Source organism: Rhipicephalus microplus, chromosome 2, assembly GCF_043290135.1.
Source record: "Rhipicephalus microplus isolate Deutch F79 chromosome 2, USDA_Rmic, whole genome shotgun sequence".
NCBI classification, from domain to species: Eukaryota; Metazoa; Arthropoda; class Arachnida; order Ixodida; family Ixodidae; genus Rhipicephalus; species Rhipicephalus microplus.
In genome coordinates this window covers 259,083,370-259,101,493 of record NC_134701.1, presented here as the reverse complement: position 1 = coordinate 259,101,493, position 18,124 = coordinate 259,083,370, and the positions used below count along the sequence as shown (strand labels likewise).

Genomic DNA, 18,124 nt, shown 5'->3' with positions numbered 1-18,124 from the left:
GTGGCTCTGCGGTAGAATACTGGGCTGGCACACAGGGGACCCGGGTTCGAGTTCCAGTGTGTCCTTGGTGTTTTTTATTTACTTTGTTTATTTCTTACTTTGCGCGATAGTGGTTACAGACAATGGTAGCAGCGGTGGACAACTACGGCACACACAACCCTTGTTGTGATCTTATAAAGCTTTTGCTGTAAAAAGCAATGCGAAACATCTGTAACATCAAGCAAGTAACATATACAACAAAAAAAAAAAAAGGATCAAAATGAAGATATTAAAAACTATCATAAAGAAACTACAAAAAATGAAAAATTGTAATTGGTGCTTAAATGTATTTAAAATAAATTAGCTGCTGAAGCAATAGTGAAAGGTCATTCCGAATTTTAAGTGAAGAAATTGATGATGTGATCTCACCACAGTTTGTGTGACAGCAGGGAAACAGAAAATTTGGATTGGATGCAAACGTAGCGCAGTCAGTATTAGTATGCAACCTACCATCAATGAATAGGTACATAGGGTAGATAGCATTGGAGGTTTTCATATAGCTGATAATTAAAGAGCGTAGATGGCGCTGTTATAAGAAACTCACAGCATATACACGGAGCGAATGATGACGAATGGGGCGAAGCGTCCGCCTGTGCGCCCAATGCGTGCTCTGGTGTGATAGCAGCGTACAGACAGACAGACGGACAGACGAAGAGACAGACAGATGGACAAACGCTTCGCCTTACTCATTATAATTCACTCCGTGGATATGCAGTGAATTTTTCTACTAAAATAAGGGTAGGGCCAGTTATACCTAAGGATTCAATTTTAGTAAATGAAATAGTGTGGTTAATAGTATAGAAAGCTTTCACTATCATCAGCCTGACCACGCCTACTGCAGGGAAAAGACCTCTTCCATGTTCCGCCAATTAACCTGGTCCTGTTCTTTCTGCTGCCACGTTACACCTGCACACTTCTTTATCTCACCTGCCCACCTTATTTTCTGTCTTCCTCTCATGCATTTGCCTCCTCTTGGAATCCGATAAGTAACCCTTAATGACCAGCAGCTATCTTTCCTACGTGCTACGTGCCCGGCCCATGCCCATTTCTTCTTGATTTGAACTACGATATCCTCAACTCCTGTTAGTTATCTGACCCTTTCTGCTCTCTTCCTGTCTCTTAAGGTCGCACCAATCATTTTATTTTTTTATCACTCACCGTGTCTCCAATTTAACTTCTGTTGATTCAAATGCGGTCCAAAGTGTCTATGTGACAGAGATTAGCATACTGTCATAAAACAAGTTTAGACCGTATTCCTTCATTAAAGCTGATTGGCTTCTGAAGGGTTGAAAAATTTGAAGCGTTTGATTGACTACAGAAGGGTTGAAAAATTTCTACACGTCACTAATCTGCACCGATCCGGATTACAGTTGATTTAGGCAAGCTCAAAAATGCCTCTGCAGCAAAAATAAATGCCATTGTCAAAATCTTAGCCATCCATTCCAACAGCTGATGCTTACAGGTAGACGACGGCTGGTGTTGTCGAGAACCACTTCGACGGTGGCAGTCCTGGCCATCGCTCCAGGTGCAGAACTGAGCAGGCCCAAGCGCTGTGCCCGGCTGAGTGATTCAACTTCCATGCTGATCAGGGTTTCAATAGCTGCAAAAGGCCACAAGAAAAAGGAAGAATAATTGAGCACACAACTTTTCACTACATCAGTAGGTGTATTCAGTCATGGAAGCGACATTTTGCTTTTTGGAGCAGATCCTGGAGCAGAAAAAAATGATGCTTTGGAGCAGGAAAAAATGCTAGAGCTTTGGGTCGCTTTTGGAATTTTCGGAGCAGATGCATGTTCCTAATGACTCCTGAAGTCTGAAACATCACTTTGGCATCTAATAAATATTTATATGAATTATTAAACCTTATGCTTATGCTAGTATGCAACAGTATACTTGGCATAAATCATAGGGTGGGGGGGGGGGGAGTCAAGAGAGTTTGGACTTTTCTGGTGTTCAGGCTGGGGAGGGAACCCCTTGCAAGTATCCCACTTAAGATTTAGCTTTAGCACGTGATATAATTGAGTTAACAGTTAAGTATTGTGCAATCAACTTTTTAAAAGTCTTTTTTATCTTTTACTGTTACCTGTGTTAAATGCCCCTCAGTTGTGTGAACTATTGAAATCGAAAAAAAGGTAAAGAAAGGAAGACTGAATAGAGCATTCTAATTGCTGGAGCTCGGACCCCATGCTCGTTTTTATACATTTATTTGAAAGCATGATTGATTTCTTATATAAATAAAAATACAACCCATATTAAAAATAAGAATTGGACACCATGGCCTGATATGTGTCACCCCTTGAGATTTTTCTGGATTTACGCCATTGAGTAGTACGTATATTAGGATGATAGTGTATACAGCTTGCTTTTGGTTTCGCTGAGGCTCACGGGATGGTCCCATGGTTCAACTTCATTCTTTTAAGTTTGCCAACATCCCTTCAGAGCAGCATGGAGCAGCATTTCACTTTTGGGGCTGTTTGGAGCAATTGGAGCAGCACTTCCATCACTGTGCATTAACGGCGATCAGGGCAAAACAATTTGGTAATTAAAGAATACACCCAAACCTCAATATAATGACTTCCGGTATAATAAATTATTGGTCATAACGAAGTGAAGAATAGCTTTGTCATAGTTGGTTGGTTGGTATGTGGGGTTTAACATCCCAAAACCACCATATGATTATGACAGACGCCGTAGTGGAGGACTCCGGAAATTTCGACCACCTGGGTTTCTTTAACGTGCGCCCAAATATGAGCACGCGGGCCTACAACATTTCCACCTCCATCGGAAATGCAGCTGCCGCAGCCGGGATTCGATCGCGTGACCTGCGGGTCAGCAGCCGAGTACCTTAGCCACGAGACCGCGGCGGCGGGGTAATAGCTTTGTCATAGATACAGTGTTATGAATCATTGTTCACTACGAACTTTTGTATAAAACGAAGTATTTTCATGGCAGATGTGACTGTTATAATGAGGTTTGAGTGTATTAGTATCCGTTTGAGGCTAACAAAGTATATGCATGAGAATGTTGGCGACGACAATGTCGTGAGGAGGAGAGGGCTGGTGCAAGGATTTTTTACTGGGGGGCACTTAGGACAAGCCAGTTCCATAATGGTGGCAAGGAGGCCGAGAATTTAAGCATTCTGTTTTACATATGTCCCCTCAAGGACGGGGGGGGCAAAGGGGGGGACAGTGGAAAATACATCTGGGATCAGCTGTCTCCCGTACTTCCCTATGGCACTGCCCTTGGCTGGGGCAACACCAGGATTTTTTTTTTCATCCGAGAAAGGGGGGAGGGCAGAGCACTCACGACAAGCAAGTTCATTCAGCAAAGCTGGCAAAGAAATTGTGCTTCGTACAGTAAAACCTATACATAACGTACTCGGGTATAACGGAATATCGGTTATAGTAAAGGAAACAAATAATCGTCTTGTAATAGCTATAGTCCTAGAAATTCACTTTCATAACAAATTTTTGGATATAACAGACCTAATTTTGGGTAAGATTCAACACATTGTAATGAGGTTTAATTGTATAAGTTTGATATTCCAGACGGGGGGAGGGGGCAGATTGCAATCTTAGAGGGGCAGCTGCCCTTCCCCACCCATTGCTGACACTGGCCTAGCTAGGCCCCTGGGAAGGAGTGTGGTAAAAAATGCATGGATATACTTACCACAGAGTAGGCTGCTTTTTCCCGAACCATTCTCGCCAACTGCCAAGGTAAAAAAAAAAAACAATTGATGACATCTTTCAGTTCCAGCATGACCATAACGAGAAATCCTTTAAAAAAGCAGGAGTGAAAGAGAAGGGGGGAGAGGGCACCTAATGGGCTTAGCCAGAAATCGTTTTCAAAGGGGGTTTCAACCGTACTTTTCCGGGTGCATTTGTATGCTTGTGTTATATACACACATGTGAAATTGAAAATGTTTGACCCCCCCCCCCCCCCCAACTCTACCCGGGCTATATGTCAGTGGGGCACTTTCTCAGTTATACAACCAGTTGCTGTACTGTGCTGTCTCATGCTAGGTGTTTCATGATGGACAGAGATTTGGGGGGAGGAGGGGGGGGGAAAGGGCTCAAGTGTTTGTTGTGTCACCTCCTGGCCTGCCTCTACCCCTGCAACACAAAATGAGAATTATTTTTTATCATGCAACTTGTGAAAAGCTTTAATGAACAGGAACAAGAAATAGAAAAAATTGTAAAATTCAAAGGTAAGTTCTGCATAGGGAGCACAAGCTGGCACACAAAATTATGTAAATATTTATAGAACAGGAATATTTATTATTATTTGATTTGCATACACGGATACACAAGGACACAGAGGAAAGAGGGAGAGAGCAAGCTGGCAACTGCCACCTGGAGGGGCACAATGCCTGCTCACTCTTTCGGGAGGACGGAAAAAACAGAGGAAACAAAGATTAGGGGGGATAAATAATAAAAAATAGAAAAAATGCAAAATTGCATGGGTAAGTTCTACATGAAAAACACAAACAAAAGGCAGCAGAACAAAACGAAACAAAACTGAACCATGCGTGCTTATTTTGCACGCTCCTCATGAATCCAACTGACCTGGTACCAGACGGTTGGTTACGAACAGACCCATTTTGCCATTTTGTGCAAAAAGTGACATTTCTGTATACCTACCAATGATATTGATGCCTGGGGAAAGGGGGCCTAGAGTCGTTTTTTTCCTGTAGCTCAGGAACCCTTCAAGAATAACCTGCAATAAATAAAAATAACGTTGCGAATTTGGAATCTCGGAACTTAAATTTCCAACAAATACAAAGAGAACCCAAACAAAGAAGGAACTAAGACAAAGCATGTGTGTGTGTGTGCGTGCGTGTATGTATATATATATATATATATATATATATATATGTGTGTGTGTGTGTGTGTGTGTGTGTGTGTGTGTGTGTGTGTGTGTTTGTGTGTGTGCCAGAATACCATGGACAAGAGATGTACGTGCTACGGTACCTAGTGAAGTACCTGCAACCCTAATTACTAATTAAAAGTTAGGCGACCCAGAGTGCTTTTTATCAATTACAAAAAACAGAACCAACTCGATCAAGCACTCTTTTTTATGGTAGATCTTAGAACCAGCTAGGTTTGGACAGTTCAAACTAAAATTCTGTTACTAAGTATTATCATTATCGTCGTCATTTAATATATGATTCCGCGTCAGCAAAATATGATCGCAATCAATAGATACATAATTTAATGTTGTTGTTTAGAAGCCTGAACAACATCCGTAAACCGTTACAAATTTCGAATGCAGGCGATAGCATTACGTAATTATATTTGAATCAAACGGACAGCTCTCCTTCTCAACACGGGAAGGTAATCTGCATACACGTACGCTTACTTTCGTCCCACACGAATATGACAAGACGAAGCTGCTCAAACAGTGGGTAATTGTGAAACGCTCCCTTGAAGCGCCTTTACAAAAATACTAAAGCGGCCGGTAACTGCGAAGCAGCGCACCTTAACAACAGTAACACACTTAACCAATCTAATCTGCTAAACGAAATGTAATTTTCTCACAATAAAAAAAATCACGCACGGTGATTACTACAGTTGCCGCCTGCAGATAAGAATAGCTAGGCCACAGAAATCCGTTATCTTCAAATTCAGTTTTCAAACTTGCCGCCGCTGTCAGATAATTTAATACTTCTCGCCATGACCGCGCTATCTACGATTAACACTTGGCATCATTGCGTGTACATACCTCTTTTATGTGCATCTTGACTAGTGTGCACTACGCTGCCGTCATCCAACGGATCACGGACACAAAGCGTGCATCCGAACCCACGGCCCTTATTGAACTACTGGACGAGTACCGTTTCAGCGACCGCATACGTTAAACCGCTTGGGCCGCTTGCTACAACTAGAGTGTACTAGAACAAGGGGAGTGCCCGGACCGAGATCCAAAAAGTGAGGCCCAAACGGGGTCAAATCCGCTAGTGGCGCTGCGATCGGTAGTCTGTGACCTGTCGTCGTTTTAAGAGCCGTGCGCAGCTCCGCCGAAGTGGTCGAGGGGTAGAATGCTCGCATCCCACTAAAAAGACCCAGGTTCGAATCACCGCTGTGACCATAGATTTTTTTTTTAATTTCACGTGTACAACTGTATTGTTTGGCTTTTTTTTTAAATATGCCTTCAGTTTCTACATATTGCTACAAAACATTACGCGAGATATGAAGTAAAGGAGAAAAAAACTTGACAGCAAGCGCATTTATTTGCAGCGCCACCGCACGGGATTCAACGAAAACTTAAAAGCATAGCTTGCGAGATTTTAGCGAATAAAAGAGAGACGGTGTGCTTTCACTCGCCTGCGGTCGCCGCCCACTGGCTCGCTTAAAAAAAGAAAAAGAAAAACTGAAAGTAAACGATTTTCAGTCGGCGGGAAGTCGCGAAGGTTTGAATACTGGTAAAGCAGCGATGTTCTGTCTGCTCGAGTTTTCAGTGTTCCTCCTCACACTAAATGCGTAAGATATTGGCGTGTAACATTAATAAAGCTATCACGAGGTGTGCGGAAACAGACAGGTGAACGTGTTCATATTTTTGTGGCAGACGATAAAAAAGCGCTGTCCGCAGTGCTCGTGCGCGAAACCTCATAGTTGCCGCAGCGGGCTGGCGGTGTAGCCGAGCAGACGACACGCGTGTTCCCCTTCAGATGTGGACCCCTCTGTACAAGTGAGAGTCTCACGTCCTGTTACACCTTTCGCAAATGAAACCAAAGCGGCAGGGCAACTGCTGTGTGCCCGGCTGCGGGGTTACCTACATAGGATCTACTGAAGGCAGTAAGTGTTCGCTATTCGCCGTTCCAACATCTCCGACCCTGAGGGAGAAATGGGAGTACAGCTTACGCTTGCCAAGAGGGCACATGAAAAGTTCAAGTGTGGTCTGCGAGGCACATTTCGAGCCGCATCATCTGCTTCGAGACTTCGTGCACATTATAGGCGGTAGAGAGGTCAGGTTGCCCCGTGACCGGCCAAAGCTTGCAGTCGGAGCAGTGCCTGTTATACTGAGTGGACAACAACGTTCCGACGGGGGTGACCAGGTGACTAATAATTCGACAAGTCGTCAGCATGCCAAACAAGATGCCCCCGGGCCATCAATGACCAAGTGCGAAGAGAAAAAAAGGTCCTCTAGCGCTGCGAGCTTGACAGAGAGGCATGCAAAGTGTGTGAAGTCGGCAGCGCATCCCGTGATGGACTGCAATTCGGAGACACAAGGCGGTACCACGAATGAAGGAAGACGTTCCCTTCTTACACTGACGATGCCGTCAACCTCCAGATGGACAGCCCTTCAGTTCCCGCATGTTGATGGTGTCTTCTATGTCACCTCCACACTAATACCGCCTTCAGAAATATCCCATGACAAAGTTATATTCCTGAAAGAAGAAGAAGACGGACTTCTCTGCCGAACACATATAAACGGCAGTCCTTACGACGAAAAACGGGCTCTATCTTTCGCACAGGCAGAGGAACATATGCAAAAAATCGACGCAGCTTCTGTATGCCCTGGCTCCATAAGGAAAAATGAACCTAATGATGGCCCACTTGAGACATTTGCCTCTGGACGGAACTTCAGATGCCATGGAGGAGCGTTTTACAGCAGAAGCTGTGAAGGTGTTGTACCTAACGGAGGTAAGTAGGTCTATGTACTTCACCGATACGGACAGAGCTTAAATTAAAGCGTATAGGAGAGGGACGTTTTGATAAAATTTATGGTGATTTTGAACGAGTTGTCAAAATATATGCAAGGAAACGACATTAATATGCACATCTTATTTCCATTTGCATGTTTTAATTGCTAACGGGCAGGGGTGTTTCTCTTACAGAGGTATAAAAAAAAAAGATCGCACAAGTTTACATTTCATGTGTGCAATTATTATCACGAAAATAAAAGAAAAAGAACTCGAGTGAAATTTATCACTGTTTAACACTACTGTGAGTTAATGTTCTTCCCATTACTCCTCTCAAATCGAGAAAGCTTGATGGTTGACGGTGCGTGCGTGCATATGTTTGTGTGCGTTAATGCGACTGTTTGTGGGTAGGCGTCTGTGTGTGTCTGTCTGTGGGGCGTAAACATGTAATCAGACCTTTTTTTTTTAACTGTGCAGGTGTAAAATGCCGTCCATGCGCCAAGGCAAGGCTGTCCCTGATTAGGAAAAAATGTAAGGTGATGCGTACCACTGCTGCTACTGGTGCCACTTCTGCAAAGCGAGCCATTTGTCGCCAAACGAAAACCTTGAGACAGCAAAATCGCCGACTGCTTGGACGGGTGTCAAACTTGAAATCAAAACTGAGAGAAATGGTGAAGCAGAACAAAGCTATAAAGGAAGGCACTTTTGAAGAAAGTATTGCTGACATGCCTCCAAAACAAAGAGAAGCAGCACTTCATTTTTTCCGCGCTTCCAAACGAGCGAGTACCAGGGGATTAAAATTCACTCAGAATTGGATCTTAGAGTGTCTGCTCATGAAGATGAAAAGTCCAAAGCTTTACAAATACATGAGAAGCAACAAGATCTTAGTCCTACCAAGTGAAGACACCTTGAGGAAATATTTGAGCTCGTACAAGACAGGGTTCGGTTTCTGCACAAGGGTCCTGAGTGCTCTAAAAAAAAAGACGAGATCTATGGACGCCTTTAAGCGACACGGAGGGCTGCTAATTGATGAAATGAAACTATCTGAACACTTGTCAGTCACATCCGCCGCCACTATTGAAGGTTTGGTTGATTTAGGCCATTTTACATCAAAAAAAGATAAATGTGAGCCATGCGACCATGGCATGGTGATTATGTTTGCACCTTTCACCGGCAAGTGGACACAAGTATTAGCAGTATTCGCAACACACGGGAACGTTAAAGGAGAGCTCCTCGCGAAAATTCTAGTGGAGGCTGTATTGCTTGCAGAAGATGCCGGTCTTTTCGTGGACTTTGTCACTTGCGACGGTGCGACATGGAACAGGAAGATGTGGAAGGTACTTGGAATCGAAGCAACGTCTGAGAACATTCAATGCAGAATGAGGCATCCCAAAGACAGCAGTCGCTACGTCCACTTCCTTTCGGACTTTCCGCATCTCATAAAGTGTCTTCGCAACAACTTGCTCCTCCACGACTTCAACACTCCAGATGGGCTGGTAGGTTTTCAAGCTCCCATTTATTCCTTTTTCTTCTGTTGTTTTATTGTTGTGTGTTTGTTATAGAACTTGAACGAATGCTTTCCGATAATTTTTGCGTTTATGTTATGGAGATACACTTCGTTGAGAAATGTATGCTTCGCGTCCAGTTGGTTCATTGGGTAAATGTCAATGTAAGATAGCACTCACTCACTACAGTTGAGGAAAACAAACTGGGAAGGCTGCCGGAGCGCCGCCATAGTCCTCTTTGTGGGCTGTTGTTACCATGAGTGACACTCCCCCTCCCCTCCCTCCAAGAAAAAAAAGAAAAAAAAATGTCTGCTGAACTTGAGATGTCGGATTTAGGGCTCCCATGCAACAGCCCAGAAGGGATGGGGTCCTCGATCCTCTCCATTCAAAAAACAATAAAAGAAAAGAAAAGGTTTGTAGACGTTTTAGTGCGACAACGTTAGAACTGTATCTACAAAATAAAAAAGAATCCTGTGTTCGAGTGGGTTTGGCGGACAAATTCGTTCGCTAATTCTGGAACATCGCCAAATCAAGTATACACACACACACACACACACACACGTATATATATATATATATATATATATATATATATATATATATATATATATATATATATATATATATATATATATATATATATTGCCACGAGGCCACCCATCTTTTCACCGAGACCTACTAACTTCTCGAGATCCATGGTGTCTCGCAAATAAAACCTTGCCACGTGCACAAAATATCTGCCTAAAACGGTCTATCGGAACACTCTCTGCTCACTCGCTAACGAGAACAATGAGCAACACACAGAAATCGGACCGATAGCACTATCAACGACTCGAGGCTCTTTCTCACTACTTTGGACACACCGTGCACCATATATATGGTGCTGCACGGTGGTTATATATGGTTATATATATATATATATATATATATATATATATATATATATATATATATATATATATATATATATAACATTATTTTGACACTTTACAATAAACTATTGCTATATGCTAAGGAAAGGCCTTTGCTCAGCAGGAGGAAGAGTCGGGAATGATCCGAGATTCGTAAACTGTACGAATTTGTCCGCCAAACCCACTCGAACACAGGATTCTTTTTTTATTTTGTAGATACAGTTCTAACGTTGTCGCACTAAAACGTCTACAAACCTTTTCTTTTCTTTTATTGTTTTTTGAATGGAGAGGATCGAGGACCCCGTCCCTTCTGGGCTGTTGCATGGGAGCCCTAAATCCGACATCTCAAGTTCAGCAGACATTTTTTTTTTCCTTTTTTTTCTTGGAGGGGGGGGGGGAGTGTCACTCATGGTAACAACAGCCCACAAAGAGGACTATGGCGGCGCTCCGGCAGCCTTCAGTGGAAAAGTCTATACTTCTTACGACGTTAGCTTTCGTTTGACGAAGCCGCACGCCACCTACCGGCATTGAGCATTGGACTCGGTAGTCGACCTTTTACGTACCGTATGAAGCGTGCGGCGATGTTTCGTTTCATGATTTCATGGCAGTAACCGTCTCCTTCCAAGCTTGTGCATCGGCCTTAGTGGCGGATCCAGGGGAAGGGGGGGGGGGGAACAGGGGCGATCGCCTTCCTTCCCTAAATTTCTGTCAGCGCTCCTCCCCCTCAATTCAATGCTCGCAGTCCACCTCCTATCACCAATTAGGACAAATGAGTGGAACCCCTGTGAGCACATAGTAACAGTGTTGGCACAACGAAGAGGTTTTTCTGCTAGTAAAAAGAAAAATTCATTACCACGCCCCCCCCCCCCCCTCCTGTGTTACTTAATGTGACCTCCCATCTCAAATAAGTGGCTAGATCCGCCCGTGCTCACACGGTAACTTCCTTCGTTTACCGCGTCTTTACATATCATGAATTCACTTGTTATGGAAACCTCGCCCGGAAACGGTTCCATTTTTGTCCGGGTGACATTAGAGGAGGCTTCATGTCAGAACCCCCTAGCAGATTTTCACATACGCAGGATTAGATTGGTGGCATTAACGATGACCTGATATTTTTTATTCGTTGCCTCGTTAAATATTTGAGCCCTTGAAGAGCCATAAAATTACTTCCTCTAGTTGAAGAGTTTCCGGGTTTTACAACATAATTCGAACTTCCCCATCAATTGTTAGAACTAGTTTCAATTACATATGATTTATGTTTCAGGTCTCCTTGGACGCTGTCAAAGACGTCTACGCAATGGATGGGAGCATCGTGACACTTCGCGTGATGCATGGCATACGGGAGGCCCACCTCAATCCGAACAACTTTGAGAAGATGCGCGTCCCCTACGCCTACCAATTGTTCGGTCCACAAGTGACCCGTGGTCTGCGGTTCTACCAACAAGATGTCGAACCGTCGAGACGCAGCTGCATACAGGCGACTTTGCGGTTCTTTGAGTAAGTGTGTCCGACATCCTAATTGTGTTGGTATTAACAGCAAAGCTTACGATATGTTTGAAGAGGGAAGTAGAAGGACATATATGTTTGCACAGCTGGGCACTTGAGCATGCAATATACACTAGAGCGAGTGTACCGTGCTGAGTGTGTGTATATATCAGAGTCACCTGAAACGGCAAGCCTAGGAACTGTCGTCAACGGACACCTCATTACTACGGCGTTTTGTTCTCCTTGTGATATATTGCAGGACACTTCGAACATGCTGCAAGGGAAGCCTGTGGCATGTTCCGAAACCACATAAAACGCTCTTATAGGTTATTCGAACATCTTACTAGAATGTTAAGCTCACAGGGATAAAACAAATTTTCTCTACGCAGATTATAACATGTGGCATTTACTGCGTTTCTTGTCGCCCAAACCCCCAGCGTTTCTTTCAAACTTAGTAGTAAATTTCGCAACGTTACCTGTGCTAAGTTGTACTCAGTGTACATCTGTCCGTAAACCAAACAGCATAATTATATCATACTATTAATTTGGCGACACCTTCATGCACCTGAAATAGTGAGGCACGAATCCCCACGATGGCATGCAGTGTGATGTGCATTGCGCGGTCTTGGTAAAATTATCTTGCACACGTACAAATACATAAAACGGCGTGCAGAGAGTAACGTTCTTCTTATTTTCTTTTATTTTATGCAGGATGATAAACAGCATCATCAACATCATGTCCTCTCGGTACGCGAGAGTAGCGCTGCGGTTGAACTCAAGTGCGGTCGACTGCCTCTACACCTTTCTTGCGTACTTGACTGAATGGGAGTCGCACGTAAAAGGCACGCGGGGCTTCCTTAGTCAGTCCACAGCAGCAGGGTTTCGAGTAACCATCAAAAGCACCTTGCTATTGCTGGAATACCTGACGACGGAAGTAGGCTATGCCTACCTGATGACAGCCCGGCTCAACCAAGACCCCCTGGAGAACACTTTTGGTATAGTGCGGCAGTGCAGCGGGAATAATGATCATCCTACGCCGCAGCAGTTCCTCGACACAATGGCATGCATCAGCTTTTGCAACCTTGTGCGCTCGCCGGACAAGGGCAATGTGACTCCTGGCACACTTGACTCTCTTTTGTCCCCTATACTGTGCTCGCCTCCGTCACCGCCACCGCAGACCTCCGGCTTCACTCATGCACTAGATGAAATTCACTTTGAAAGCAATGAAAACGACATGTTGGATGATGTGGTGACACATGAGAGTGACCATGAGGCATACGTGTCTGTCAGAAGTGACCGCAGACTGGTCCACTACATAAGCGGGTATGTTGCAAGGAAATGCATCGTGCCGTTGCACTGTTCTGCTTGCGAAAACGACTTGTTGACTTCACGAGAATCTGAAAGTGCTATCGCACAGTTCACACAACAGTGTGATTACGGGGGCCTTTTGTACCCATCTTCGACCTTGTCCAACTTTATTGGTTTTCTCGAAGACACTTTCACTGAATGTTTTAGCACTCGCCGCGTGCACCATGACAGCATCATGGATGTGATAGAGCTTCTGAAGGTGAAAAAAGCAAAACTAATTGGATGCGAGGAGCACCGTGAACATGTCACGGCACGAGTGGTAGGTTTTTATGTGCTGACAAGACTGAGATTCTTTGTCAAAGCCTTGAATCGTGCACAGCCATCTAGGCGGAAGTCTGCACAACAAAGAAAACAGAGCAGGTGCTCGTAAGGAGCCAGGGTTGTTTATAAATGAAGAAGTGGCCATCAAAACAAATTCATTGAAAGTTCGGTTTCGATGTGCATTGGGAGTACTCGTGCAGTGCTACGTAGCTGACATATCAGCGATCAGAAGATGACAACGAAAGAATGGACTGACTTGCCCGCCGTGCTTGCTGTGCTCTGTGTGGTTCGGTGTTATTACACTCGCGAATAGTCATTTTACGTGACATATTTGTGGTGGAGCTGCTGGCTCTTCCCTGTACCCATCACGAAGCTCCACTTCGGACGTATCATCACGGGTCCAACCATGTCACAGGTTCAAGGAACATCGTCTTCACCACCCGCCTCTTCTGTGACTCCTACCTACGTTGTCGTATACCTCCTGCTCGTGATCCTGGCATATTTCCAGGATATATAGATCGCTTTGACGTTAGATATATATGGGGGGTTTAACGTCCCAAAACCACGATATGATTATGAGAGACGCCGTAGTGGAGGGCTCCGGAAATTTCGACCACCTGGGGTCCTTTAACGTGCACCCAAATCTTAGCACACGGGCCTACATCATTTCAGACCGCATGGGAAATGCAGCCGCAGCAGCCGGGATTCGATCTCGCGACCTGTGGGTCAGCAGCCGAGTACTTTAGCTACTGGACCACCATGGCGGGGCACGCTTTGACGTTGACAAGTGCCTTAACGTGTACGAACAGATCAGCGCCGGCTATAGGTGGGCCCGACACTCATGCTCGCCAACGTGTTTCTTTACCTTGATGGCCCACTGCAGATGTGGTTCCTGTAGGTTATTCGAACACGTTACTGAAATGTCAAGCTCACAAGGCTAAACCAAATTTCCTCTACGTAGAATATATAGTGTGACATTTACTGCGTTTGTTGTGGTTCGAGACGCACGAAGTCGACATTGCCAGCTGGGACACTTTCAAGGAGACGATCCGTGACCTTTTCGGCGACACTGCTGCACGGCAGACGACTGCACTAAATCAGTCGGCTACTCGGGTATAGGCGTCTACCGAATCGGTAGACGTCTCACGGTTACCCAGTTCTGACGAAGCCATTTTCGAAGTATGATTGGATCAGACCTTTCGCCTGATCAGGCCGATGCTCTCTGTCAGGTTTCGGACTCGATCACGGTGACATTTTTGGTATCCGTGGTCATCCCTTGGGCCAGACTAATATTGTCAAGCACCTAATTAACAATGGTGACTCTGCGCTTATCCACTGTCGGCCTTGCCGCGTGTCCGCATCAGAACGAGCAGTGATTCAAAAGGAAGTGGCCAAAATGCCAACGAAAGACACCATCGAGCCATCGTCGAGCCCTTGGGCCTTCCCAGTGGTCTTGGTAAAGAAGAAAAGCGGCTCCTGGCGTTTCTGCGCTAGTTATCGGCACCTCAAAAAAATTACGAAAAAAAAAACGTGTACCCTCTTCTCCGTATTGACGACGCACTTGACTGTCTGCATGGCGCCACCTTCTTTTCATCTCCCGACCTCCGATCTGGCTACTGGCAAATTGCTGTAGACGAAATGGATCGTGAGACAACTGCATTCGTTACCCCCTGACGGCATTTACCAATTCAAGGTCATGCCGTTTGGCCTCTGCAATGCCCCGGCAACCTTCGAGAGAATGACAGATACGCTACTTCAAGGATTTAAATGGGCGACGTGCTTGTGCTACTTGGATGACGTGATAACTTCTCACCCACCTTCGCCACACACCTTGAACGCCTTTCTACCATTCTATAATATTCCGCTCTGTCCATGATGTTCTCAGTTTCGTGGGCCTCTGCTCCTACTTTCGGCGGTTCGTGAAAACTTTGCGGCACTCGCACGGCCACTTACCGACCTTCTCAAACAAGATGCCCCATTTCATTGGGGCCCTCTTCAAACTGACGCCTTCTCTCAACTAATTACCACTCTCACGACAACCCTATTCTTGCGCATTTCGACCCCGATGCTCCTACAGAAGCGCGCACAGACACGTGTAGTCACGGCATTGGTGCAGTTTTGGCGCAAACTCAGCGGGGCAACGACCGTGCAATTGCGTATGCAAGTCGTCTCCTTTCGAAATCTCAACGCAAATACAGAGAAATTTCATTCATTGTTTGCTGTACACCTATGACTTCTTCGCCAGTTGAACACAACTTATGCGGATACGCGTTCAACGAATGATTTTGTACTATGTGCTAGCGTGTTTTTTATGTACGTCACTAACAAGACAAAACAAACCACGACCACTTGCTTGCCTTCGGCATAGCACGCTATACTTAGGATTAGGAGACCTCACATTTAAGCCTGACTGCGAAAACTCCCGTAGCTACCATGCAACCGCGGATCATTTCATGTCTACATTTTTGGCATCACGTCTGAATAGAACCAACGCACTTTCAACAAAACAAAACAACAACGACGACGACGACAATGGTTTTGCGTGATAAAACTATATACCGCGTGAGGCTCGCCGTATTCAGTGTAGCACTCTCCCAATTACGACCACCTGTGGTTCTTAGCGCCTACATCTAAGAACGCAGGCCTCTATCATTTCCACGCCATCGAAATGCAACTGTCGAGATCGGGATGCGATCCTTATCTGCGGGTCAGCAGCCTCGTGCACATCAATCACCACTGTGCCATTGACATCAAAACCGATTCCTTTACAACTGTAATGGGCAGGCCTGGTTGGTACACTACTGGAATGGTCATGACGTATCTGTCATTCTTACCTTGTGTCACGCGTCTTAAGCACTGTTCCGTGCCACCCCATCCCTACAATAAACGCTAGTGACCATCGGCCGTATGCACAAAGTGTGCACCACTAAATATGCTTTCAAAAGACAAAATGTATACGTTGACAAAAAATAGTTGTACAAGAAAAGTACATTTGTATTTCAATACTACTTCATCAAAAGCACAGGCAACCGGCGCGCTTTAGTTTTGCCGTTTAGCTGCCGCTGAGAGAGTTGAAAACGATGCAGGCGCCAATGACGCAAAAGCTAAATACAACAAAAAGCGCGCCGATCACATATAGATGCGCCCGCAAAACACAAGCATTGGTTTGCATCATTTATTTTCGCTGAGGGCGGCCATAATTATAAGATATATGTTCGCAATATCAGTTGTACAGGAATACTACATATGTATCCAAAATATCAACACGTTCACCTCTTTCCGCACACCTCGTGATCGCTTTACTCGAGCAGACAGAACATCGCTGCTTTACCAGTATTCAAACCTTCGCGACTTCCCGCCGACTGAAAATCGTTTACTTTCAGTTTTTCTTTTTCTTTTTTTAAGCGAGCCAGTGGGCGGCGACCGCAGGCGAGTGAAAGCACACCGTCTCTCTTTTATTCGCTAAAATCTCGCAAGCTATGCTTTTAAGTTTTCGTTGAATCCCGTGCGGTGGCGCTGCAAATAAATGCGCTTGCTGTCAAGTTTTTTTCTCCTTTACTTCATATCTCGCGTAATGTTTTGTAGCAATATGTAGAAACTGAAGGCATATTTAAAAAAAAAGCCAAACAATACAGTTGTACACGTGAAATTTAAAAAAAAATCTATGGTCACAGCGGTGATTCGAACCTGGGTCTTTTTAGTGGTATGCGAGCATTCTACCCCTCGACCACTTCGGCGGAGCTGCGCACGGCTCTTAAAACGACGACAGGTCACAGACTACCGATCGCAGCGCCACTAGCGGATTTGACCCCGTTTGGGCTTCACTTTTAATGCATTGGTGCTGCGGCCGGTCCGGGCACTCCCCTTGTTCTAGTACACTCTACACACGCGTGAACGTTGCAATGGCGGGTTCCGCAGGCGGTGCGGTTCAGTTTTCGGTGCGTATACAATTTCACATTTTCCTCCTTCTTCTTCGCTATCAAATTCCTCGCCCTCATAAGAGAGAATAAAACTATTTTAAACCAACTTACCAACACTGCTTCAATAGCTGCCGCACCTTGCGAGTGTGGATCCTTGTAGCATTCACGTGCTGTCCGTAAAGACAACTGCCTGCCGCTCGGCCTACCTTTTTTTTGGCAAATTTTGCCTGGAACCTCATACTTGTAATTGCGTCGTAGAGGGTCGCTGGTTGCGCGTAAAACTCCCAACAACCACACTGAGTCTGATCAAATGGACATCGCGGTCTATTCAAACCTGCCGCTGGCATTCCGAAAAAGGAGGCTACCTTTAAACGCAGCTACGAGCAGCACACTCATTGGCCGTCACCAGTCTCTGACGGGATTTCCGGCTTTGCTTACGGCAGGCAACAAATTTAGTGCGTGCCGCCCACGCCACAGTCGTTATGTTTTGGTGACACCTAGCCGTGCTCAAAGGGTACTCGACATGGGGTGGAGGAACGCCCTACAAATATTCTCGAACGATGCCTCGCCGCCTTTGTTGTACCAGCAACAGGTACTGTCACGCTCGGCAACTCGCTTGTTTCGCATTTGTAACGCGTGTTGCCTTTCATTCGTTTCGAGTAGAATTTGTGCATTTTAATGAATAAAGACTGACGGTCGCGCGCCTGTCCAAACGAAACCCGTTTTCGCAAAACGTTGTCTTTGATTTAAAAGTTCACCGGCCGTTAACCATGCGCTAGCCAAGCTGCATGAGCAGTCGCGCCAAGGAAATTCAGTGTTGTTGTGGTATATCGTATTGAGTCTAAATTGTTGGAAGCACGTGCCCTGCGTGACAGTTTCGTCCTGTGCCGTGTCTTTCCGCAGTGCTTTCACTTCGAAGCATCTCGTGTAAAAGGAAAAAGAAAAATACAAGGATCGACATGCTTTACGTAGTTCATGCAGTTTTGTTTTTGA

General features: G+C 45.1%; 1 protein-coding gene across 2 annotated transcripts in view; it reads right to left on the bottom strand.

The window, feature by feature from the left end:
- LOC142776505 (structural maintenance of chromosomes protein 3-like) overlaps positions 1 to 18,124 on the bottom strand; it is a 62,598-nt gene that overhangs the window by 26,354 nt on the left and 18,120 nt on the right. Inside the window, exons 1-4 of one of the 2 annotated variants that reach the window (XM_075880301.1) lie at positions 5,761 to 5,879; positions 4,680 to 4,755; positions 3,709 to 3,747; positions 1,500 to 1,639 (exon numbers count right to left, since the gene is read on the bottom strand). In XM_075880301.1, coding sequence (XP_075736416.1) covers positions 1,500 to 1,639; positions 3,709 to 3,747; positions 4,680 to 4,755; positions 5,761 to 5,775 — 270 coding nt within the window. In that variant the 5' untranslated portion in view covers positions 5,776 to 5,879. Of the gene's footprint in view, positions 1 to 1,499; positions 1,640 to 3,708; positions 3,748 to 4,679; positions 4,756 to 5,760; positions 5,880 to 18,124 lie in introns of those variants that run through there. The other variant, XM_075880308.1, reaches the window with a different exon arrangement.